Here is a 9,964-nt window from a genome sequence, read left to right as displayed (position 1 = left end):
TAAAAAGTCGCACCTTTTTCGAAACAGTGTGATTCGTTGCTGAAACAGCGTGGTTGGTTGCTGAAACAGTAAGAGAGTACGAAGAAAACATTAAAATTTCGAGAACGAGGAAAACGTGTAAGAAATAATGGTCTGAAGTGATAATTGAAAAACTCTATATAAAGGAATAAGCTTTGCAACTAGAGGCACCTACTTTTTTATTTTGATTTAGCTTATATATATCTATATAGAAACTGTAGTGGGAGAGTCAACTAGTGACTAAATTATTATGGATAGTATATCAGGTCTCACAGTTCTTAAGCCAATTCAAACGGCCAAAGCAGATGGCGAAGAAACTATGGTTATGGATGAACCATTGAGTCCTATGGGTCGTGTGTTTCATGAACCAGGGTCCAATGTTTACATCATAACCATCATTGGCTGGAAATCACAAGTCCACCCTGACGTCTTGAGAGCTAACTTGATGCATACTCTGCTTAAGCACCCTCGTTTCTCTAGTTTGCAGGTATAAGTACTGATATTATTCTTTTTCTCAAAATTTAAACAAACAGGCACGTATACATTCACAATATTGTTCCTCAACTTTACTCTCTCTTTCTCAAAAATTTAAACAAACACAGCACGTAAAAAGAAATATCGTACCATTTGAGTTACTATATTAGTATTTGAAGTTCAGTTTTGATTGTCTGGCCAATTTAACTTGGCCGTTTGGGGACCTACTTGAAACCATGATGAATCTATTACTGTGTAACTTAAGTACAGAACCGGCATATAAATTCTGTTTGAATATTACACTTTTTTTTAGGACATAATATAATTTAGGGAAGTGCATCTATATATAGTAACAAACACAACGTACATCTTGATTTGATTTCCTCAAGCTGATGAATTGCATTGGATTTCTGATTCATTTATTTTTTGATACTAATTTTAAAAGGCATTACAGGTTGGCAACAAAGAAAATAGCGGAGAAATTAGATGGGTTCATACAGATGTGGATGTGGACAACCATTTCATAGTCCCAGACCTAGACCATAACATGAAATCACCAGATAAGTTTGTTGAGGATTACGTTTCCAACTTGAGTACAACCACCATTGACATGTCCAAGCCTATGTGGGACTTTCATCACCTCAACGTCAAAACCTCGGACGCTGAAGCCGTTAGCATCCTTCGAGCCCACCACTCTATCGGTGACGGCACGTCACTCATGTCTCTGCTACTTGCTTGTACACGCAAAGTCTCTGATCCTAAGGCTTTGCCAGACATTTCCGTAACTAAAAAATCGAACGCGATTCACTCCCGTGGATTTTTCTCGATTTTTCAAATGGCCTGGAACACTGTAATTGATGTTATCATGTTTATGATGACTGCATTGTTTTTGAAGGACACCGAAACACCTCTGAAAGGTTCACTAGGTGTCGAGTTGCGTCCTCGGCGTTTCATTCATCGGACAGTTAGCCTTGATGATATCAAATTGGTGAAAAATAGCATGAACACGGTAATTAAGTACAGAGTTAGCCAAAAATAAAAAATAAAAATAAAACCATTTAATTGTTGATTGCTACCCACCTTTACCAAAAGAAAAAAAAAAAAAAATTTAACTAGACTAAAATACATATTTATCAAATTAAACCAATTAACCTAACATCACCCTTTTTCTGTTGTTCTTTTTTATCTTGCAGACGATTAATGATGTAGTGGTTGGAGTCACGCAGGCTGCTTTGTCCCGGTATCTAAATAGGAGATATGGTGAGATAAATTTCATTTTCAAGAAAAAAAAAATATTCCTAGGAAAAGTCAGCAGCTCTCTTTTACAGCAACATGATAGTTTTTATTTATTTATTTTTATAGTTAGATACGTACTCACACACACGTCTCATAAATTGCTTATCACAGGGCTGAAACCCCTCAACTCTCTCTCTCAGTGAGGTAGAAAAAGGTTATACCACTAAGCTAATGGCCCATTTGCCCTATAACACAGTTTCATAAACAAACTATTTCGTATTTTTTACCCTTTTTTTTTTTTCCTTCCTATGAGCATCTTTACAAATATATACGTGCTTAAAAAGGTTTTTCAGATTGTTGATTTATATAGGTGGTTTAATTTTATTATATGGCTTTGCAGGTGAGAGTAAGAACAACCCCAAAAAGAAAAATTATCTTCCAACGAACATTCGCCTTAGAGCTATTCTTTTCTTCAACTTAAGACCGCCCGTAGGGATCCGTGTGAGTACCTCTTTATATTTAGAGCATTTATATATAGTTTAAGTAGCTTGTCTTAAAAGAAATCGGATATGATTAGTAATCACCTACAAGTAAACCTTCTGCGAGCCCTCACTATTATCATAATTCATTCTCATAATTCAAAATAAATACAGGATTTGGTTGATCCGATGGAGAAGGGTAAAGAAGGCAGATGGGGAAACAAGATTGGTTATGTCCTCCTCCCCTTCAATATTGCATTTCAAGATGTCCCATTAGACTACGTTCGTGAAGCTAAGTCTCTTATGGATCATAAAAAGGCTTCTCTTGAACCTAATTTTGCATATTTTATAGCCAAGTTTGTTAGCAAGTTCTTTGGCATTAAGGTAATTATACATCATCATCAAACCTTACACACTTACATACTCTACTTGCGATATTAAGGTATCTTCCATATATATATAAGATAAATAGGTAATATTCGAAGAATAATGTCTGCAAAATGATCCTCCTTTGGTCTAAAAATATTAAATCAAATGAATTTGTTTTCAATATATATGTGTTATATATATGTATATTAATGATTATGAAGTGCTTATGAAGAACTTTTTTTTTCTTTTTTCTTTCATTGATAATTATGTGCTTTTGAACTTAATTGCTTCCTTCTATGATAATCAGGCTGCAGGCATTCTCTCACACAAAGTTTTCTATGGAGCGACTATGTGGTTCTCAAATGTGGCTGGTCCCAAGGAGGAAATTGCTTTTTGTGGGCATCCAATAGCATACGTTGCCCCTAGTTGTTATGGTCAACCCAATGTAATTATTCTTAATTAATGAATTACGAACTGCATGCTTTATATATACAGACACACTCACAATTCACAAACACTTAGATATAGAATATACTTTTATGATATACATCACAATAGAATTTGGATGCCTCTATTAAAATTTCGTATTCTCTAACGGACTAACTAGGCTGAATTAAGAAATTTAGGATCATTATTTACATAGACATAGATTCGCAGTGCAACTAATGTTTAGGATTTATTGCCTCTTCGTTAAGCTGACAGTATTATGTACTATATCTGTTACAGGCACTGATGATTCACGTGGTGAGTTATGTTAATAAAATGACTTTTGTTTTATCAGCCGATGAAACAACCATTCCAGATCCACACCAGTTATGTGATGATCTAGAAGAGTCACTCAAGCTCATCAAGAATGCTGTCCTGGAAGGTTAATTGTGTCATTGAGGAGGACTAGAGTGTATGCTATACTGTGTACGTATGGATTATATGTGGGTATGTGTGTGTGACTCTGTATAATATTAATAAAGAGGTTTGAGTGTGCTTAGGGTAGGAGTACGAATTGGGTTGGATGAACCCTTCTTTGGGCCTCATCCACCATAATCCTGTAATTTTAATTCCTGTATTATATGTTTCTAGTATGTTTTAAGTAAGTTGATTGTTTATTTCCAAAATCATACAGTGCAACTCGACCCGAGAGAAAAATCATCTAATCTTTAAACAAGATTTCTCACAATTAATGGAAAGCTCATACATCATAAATTTTCGATGGAGAAATAAAAGCAACCACGATTCAAAATTATAAACAAACAGTATATATGAATATTGTTGGGTTTTTTCACACACAAGTGATAAAGAATAAAAATAAAATTATTGGTGTGAGTAGCAGTGTTTACGGCGATTGCAATTTGCTACTGCCTTGAGTCAAAATTGAGATTGATTTTGGGTTATGTGTAGTAACGTGAAAAAATTTGCTTGGACATATAATGTGTTTTAGTGGTCTCTTGGATGTGGCGTCCAGGTTGGTGGTGTGTTTAGGGTGAATCGTGTTTGACTATAAATGTGGGTACTTGTATTTTCAGAAGACGGTATGCGCTTTGTTGGCATATCAAGGTATGACTGCAGGACGGAGCCCGTGTATGCCCTTTTATAATATCTTTTATTTTTTTAGTTTTTTCTTAATTTACTCTTCAATTTTTATTTTTATTTTTATTTATTTATTTATTTTTTACGCTCCTTTAAATAAATATTTTTTTCTTAACATTGTGCCTCCCCTAAATTAAAATCCTGTCCTTTAAATAATTTTTTTTTCTTAACATTGTGTCCCACTAAACTAAAATCCTAACTCTGCCCTTGGGTATAAGTATTAGGATTAGGGTTGCAAACGAGCCAAACTGTTCGCGAACTGCTTGGGCTCGGCTCGTGAATTACTCAGCTCGATTTATAAACGAGTTGAGTCTGAACATCAATATGCTCGACTCGTTTGTTGATGAACCGTTCACGAATTGAGTTCGATAAGGAGTTCACGAACTGAGTTCGATAAGGAGTTCACGAACATACTCAATTATAATATATATATATATATATATATATATATATATACATATCCAATTATAATATATAATTTTATGTTATGAAGGCTTAGTCCACATGCCATTAAATTTTTTAGTCCTTTTTGTTTTAGACCCAATTTTATCATTTTAAAACAAAAATCAAGCCCATCTATACAATCAAACCTAAGTCCATGTCTTATGTCTAACCCTAATCATGCATCTTCCCTTTTTCTAAAATTATCAGTAACCCAAGCAGCGGCAACACACTCAGCAATCTGTTTTCTGTCATGGAATCTTACTTCTCTCTCTTTTTCTTCTTATATTTTTATCATCTCATCAAGCAGCAGCGGCAACACACTTATGTATTAATCATCTTTCATCCAAACTGAGTATAGATTTTGGGGTTTACTATTTATCTGTGTATCTCTCAACTTCTTCCATCAAAATCAACTATGGTAAGTTTAATTTTCGATCAAATTTATCACTTTCTTTCTCTTTTTCTTTCAAACTTCTCTCTTTTTATTGCTGCAAATCTATTTCTATCTCAATTTTTATTTTTTTTATTTTTTTATTTTTTTTATTTATCTTTTGCTCCAGATCTGTTAGATGCGAAGTACCACAAAAAAAAAGAAAGAAAAGAAAAGAAAAGATTAAACGAGCTATCAAGCTCGGGTCGAGGCTCGTCGAACATAGCCGAGCCGAGCTTGAACCAAATTTTCTCGGCTCGGCTCGAGCTCGAGCTGAACTTGAACATTCTATCACCTGATCGAGTCGAGCTCGAGCACACCATTACTCGGCTCAGCTCATTTGCAGTCCTAATCAGGATGCATGGAGACATATGACATATGCATGTTCACGATGTATCAGTACGTTTGAAGATGCAAGGAATTCATTTCTATTTTCTCTCTCTAGAATTCTTACACTTCAACAGAATAATCCCCTTCTCTATCCATTACTTCTCATATTTATAGATACTTACAAACACTAATGGACTGCTAGATCTGGGCCCGTTCCTCTGTGGGTTTTGGTCATCTTTGATGGGCTATTCGCGTTCGGCCCATATGGCAGTATTTCTCTATGGGCTGGACCCAGCTGCTCGGACCGGATGCCATGTTCGCGGGTCATATCTTACCCATGTCACTTCTGGCCTCCTCAACTGCCCCCATAATTACTCGCTATTTAATAAGGGGCGTCTCATCATGACGTTGACGGCTCGAGAAACTCTTATGGGGGAATGGGCGGTCGGATCCGGAATCAATGTTCCGGGATTCGATAAACTTCTCGCCTCCCTGACGCTTCGGCCCTCGGGTCCACTTCGTCTTTATAAGGCTCTAGAATGCCACTTCATGCCTTTTTACCGTCTCTATCTCTCTCCATCATCAGTCAAATCTCTCGCTCATCTTTTTAGAACAGTGCTAAATTTCATCCGGTGAAATTCTTTAAGAGTCATTCTTCCAGCGATCTTGCAGTGCTCTTTGCTGCTTTCTACCCAGAGGTTAGTCTTGTTCCTTTTTACTTTCAATAGACTTCTTTTTACTCTTTTAGATCCTTCATTCGCTTTCACCATGGTTGTAGATCTAGATGTTCTTCGTATGAGACTTAGACTTCATGACAACATCCAAGTTAGGGTTTGCCCTAGAGATGTTAATATTATGACCGGTGCCGGCCTTCTTCACGGCGAGGTTTTATTTACTAACCTTCAACTGAATGTCGTTAGGTTCCCTCTGCATCCCTTCTTTAATTATGTCTTCAATAGATTGGGGATCTCCCCTCTGCAGGTAAACCCAAATTTCCTTAGAATCATATCCGTTCTGCTACTGCTGATCCGTGACAGAGGTCTGGATCTTGATCTCATAGATCTTCTCCTTTGTTATAAGGTCAGTAAAATCCGTACTGAAGAGCCATTCTACCACCTTTACCCGATCGACAAGATGTCCATATGTACGGATACAATCAAATCTGAAAAGGGTTGGAGGGATAACATTGTGGGTGTTAGTGGGGCCTGGTTTTCGCCGGCTGCAGAGGATTACCCAATCCCGAGCGCCTTTGGCGTCTGTTCTGTCTCCTCGTATAAGAAATTCAAATTTCATAAAAATGATTGTTCCTGCGAAACATGTGTTCCTCGCTTTTGTACTTTCTTATGTCGCTCCTTAGGCATTCCTTGTGATGACTTGAGCTACAGTGTTTGCAGGGATATGAGTAATTACTTGAAGAAATACGTTCTGAACGATATTCCTTCTTGCTCAGACCTTCTCACTTCAGACAACCTTCTAGCACTCTCAGCCCTCGGCCATACAATGAGCAGGCTTCAGATTCCTTCCTTTGGTAGGAGGAAAAATCCTCCCCTAGCCACCATTGTTGGAGCAACCTCCTCTCCCGTATCAGCCTCTTCTTCAGCCACAATTTCTGACACTATCCCGAGTGTAGTGGCTATTGATCCTATTGTTAACACCCCTGCTACCAACCCGAGCACATCTCCACAGATCACTACTACCCCTGCTGCTGCTGGGGGTGTTCGGGACAAAGAACGAGGTAAAAGACCTCATCCTGACGGTGGAGTCAACCTCGAGGATGAATCTCTTACAAGGAGGACCCGAGTTTCTGGGCCGAATGCTCTCTTGCATTGCCCAGTCAGAGCTCCTGCCCCCTCCGGGCCTGTTGCAGCTGCTGCTTCTGCTTCAGCTTCTGCCTCTGCTTCTACTACTGTTTTACCACCATGGGCTCCTCGGTACACCCGAACGGATGGGACGTTCGTGAAGCCGAACGAGACCATGATCAAGGATGGCCAGACCGCCATGGCGTACTATAGGAGCATGTGGACTCCAAAAGACTTTGAGGCAGCAAAGGGTCTGTCACAAAAGGATGTGTTCAGCCGCTTTCCCCAATCTGCCATGGAGGTGACTTTACTTTCTAATCCATTAATCTTCTCATAATATTTGCTCTTGTCTTCGTCCGACTAGGCGATCGGTTTAACCAGTATTCACGCATATCTATGCAGACTTTGTTCGGTATGATGGCTATGCAAAAACAGGTGGAAATGGCGAACGCCAGGGCTCGTAAATTCTCTGATAGCCTGGACGTGGCAAATAAGGAAAACGATATTCTTGCCAACAAGAACACCGAGCTATTAATTAAACTTGAAAAAGCTGAAAAAGAGAGAGATGCTCTGAAGAAGGAGACCGACTCTCTTCAGGATGAAAAAGATGCCCTTCAGCTTGAGAAGAGCGTCTGGCAGACTGAGCGCGATTCAGTCAGAGATGAAAAGGCAGAGCTCCAGCGCCTTCTGGCTGATGAGCAGTCTGCTCGGATGGCGTTTGAGAAAAGAGCTCTGGACGAGCGCAATGCTCTGATTGACACCATTAGCAGAGTGAATGGTGGAATGCTGGCTCTTCATGCTCGGTTTTCAAGGGTTAGAGCTTTTAGATATGCTCAGAGATTCCGAGATGGTTTCTCCGACCGAGTTCCGGCCGAGGGCCAGACCAGTTCAACTCCAGATGAAATTGACAAGGATCTAGGGATTGACCCTCTGGGGGTCTATGTTGACCCAGAATCTACCGAAGCCAAGCACATATTTGATGAGTGTCAGGAGATTGCTTCCTCCAGGATCACTACAGCTCCTTCTACCGTTCAGCCTCTAATCGCTCTTCCTTCGTCAACTGTGGTATCTCCCATAGTCACTGCTGATGTTGGGCCCCAGCTGAACGACTCTGTTATTCATCTCGATTCCCCACCTCGTGAGGGTGAGATGGCTAATGGGAACGAGGAGGTGGGTCAGCATAACCAGGAGGCTGTCGGTATTGAGGCAGCTAGCTAGGGCTCTTCCAGATACCTCGATTTCATACTCTTTTGTAGTTATGTGATTTGAATGCTTCACTTTTTGTAACCTCGAAGCTTATTATGAATGAGATGATAAAACTTTATTTGTGCTATGCTCTGTTCAAACCCACTTTCAATATTTTTTCATATTGATTTTGTCGTGTGCGTGAGTGCCTGGTGTTCGGCTTGAATGCCACTTGCCACTTGGCTTTGCTTTAGCAAGTGTTTGGCGTTCGGCTTATGGTGCCAGCTGCCACTTATCTTACTTAAGTGCCTGGCGTTCGGCTAGAATGCCACTTGCCACTTGGCTCTTTATTTTTTAGTAAGTGTCTGGCGTTCGGCTTATGGTGTCAGCTGCCACTTATCTTGCTTAAGTGCCTGGCGCTCGGCTAGAATGCCACTTGCCACTTGGCTTTTCATTTTTTAGCAAGTGTCTGGCGTTCGGCTTATGGTGCCAGCTGCCACTTATCTTGCTTAAGTGCCTGGCGCTCGGCTAGAATGCCACTTGCCACTTGGCTTTACATTTTTTAACAAGTGTCTGGCGTTCGGCTTATAGTGCCAGCTGCCATTTATCTTGCTTAAGTGCCTGACGCTCGGCTAGAATGCCACTTGCCACTTGGCTTTACATTTTTTAGCAAGTGTTTGGCATTCGGCTTATGGTGCCAGCTGCCACTTATCTTGCTTAAGTGCCTGGCGCTCGGCTAGAATGCCACTTGCTACTTAGCTTTTCATTTTTTAGCAAGTGTTTGGCGTTCGGCTTATGGTGCCAGCTGCCACTTATCTTACTTAAGTGTCTGGCGCTCGGCTAGAATGCCACTTGCCACTTGGCTTTACATTTTTTAGCAAGTGTCTGGTGTTCTGCTTATCGTGCCAGCTGCCACTTATCTTGCTTAAGTGCCTGACGCTCGGCTAGAATGCCACTTGCCACTTGGCTTTACATTTTTTAGCAAGTGTCTGGCGTTGGGCTTATGGTGCCAGCTGTCACTTATCTTGCTTAAGTGCCTGGCGCTCGGCTAGAATGCCACTTGCCACTTGGCTTTTCATTTTTTAGCAAGTGTCTGGCGTTCGGCTTATAGTGCCAGCTGCCACTTATCTTGCTTAAGTGCCTAGCGCTCGGCTAGAATGCCACTTGCCACTTGGCTTATCATCATTTTTATTTTTATTTTTATTATTATTATTTTTTTAAATCAACCTCTTGAGAAGGAATGCTATTTTTATAAATCTCAGGAATTTGCACGTTCGCACATATTTAATTGAAAACAAACAACATCTGATAAAACTGAAATTTAGCTTTTATTGATAGTACCTCTTCAGAGACGTAACATTCCAGGGCTTGTTAACCAACCTTCCGGCCATGGTTTCTAGTGTATATGCCCCCTTCCCTAAGACTTCTGCAATTCTGTATGGGCCTTCCCTTGGTGGCATCATTTTTTTGACTATCCCCAAATTTCTTTTCAGAATCAGATCGCCAGGGGCAAAATCCCTGTGTTTCACTCTTTTGTTGTGACTATTCGCCAGTACTTGCTGGTACGATGCAAGCCTTATTGCTGCAGCATCCCTCTTTTCGTCTATCATATCGAG

At 39.9% G+C, this 9,964-nt stretch overlaps 1 protein-coding gene across 2 annotated transcripts; it reads left to right on the top strand.

The window, feature by feature from the left end:
• Positions 1-206: 206 nt before the first annotated feature.
• LOC132276784 (wax ester synthase/diacylglycerol acyltransferase 11-like) lies at positions 207-3,667 on the top strand. Of its 2 annotated transcripts, none has more exons than XM_059778394.1 (7): positions 207-505; positions 947-1,501; positions 1,686-1,752; positions 2,129-2,229; positions 2,382-2,591; positions 2,884-3,021; positions 3,358-3,667. In XM_059778394.1, the coding sequence occupies exons 1-7, from the start codon at positions 269-271 to the stop codon at positions 3,403-3,405; spliced, it is 1,356 nt and encodes a 451-aa protein (XP_059634377.1). In that variant the 5' UTR covers positions 207-268; the 3' UTR covers positions 3,406-3,667. The 2 variants fall into 2 exon arrangements, with proteins under 2 accessions (XP_059634377.1, XP_059634376.1); XM_059778393.1 differs by having other exon boundaries at positions 3,303-3,667.
• The last annotated feature ends 6,297 nt before the right edge of the window (positions 3,668-9,964 follow it).

The sequence above is a fragment of the Cornus florida genome, unplaced genomic scaffold (assembly GCF_030987335.1).
Source record: "Cornus florida cultivar Cherokee Brave unplaced genomic scaffold, ASM3098733v1 CherokeeBrave_3.0.0_Hap2_Chr10, whole genome shotgun sequence".
Lineage (NCBI taxonomy): Eukaryota > Viridiplantae > Streptophyta > Magnoliopsida > Cornales > Cornaceae > Cornus > Cornus florida.
This window is presented reverse-complemented; position numbering and strand designations above follow the sequence as displayed.

Excerpts from the sequence above, each read along its gene's own strand:
- LOC132276784 (XM_059778393.1), top strand. The coding sequence starts at position 269 with ATGGATAGTATATCAGGTCTCACAGTTCTTAAGCCAATTCAAACGGCC. Across the intron at positions 506-946 it reads CTCGTTTCTCTAGTTTGCAG|GTTGGCAACAAAGAAAATAG; the intron begins GTATAAGTACTG and ends AAGGCATTACAG. Across the intron at positions 2,592-2,883 it reads GCAAGTTCTTTGGCATTAAG|GCTGCAGGCATTCTCTCACA; the intron begins GTAATTATACAT and ends TATGATAATCAG.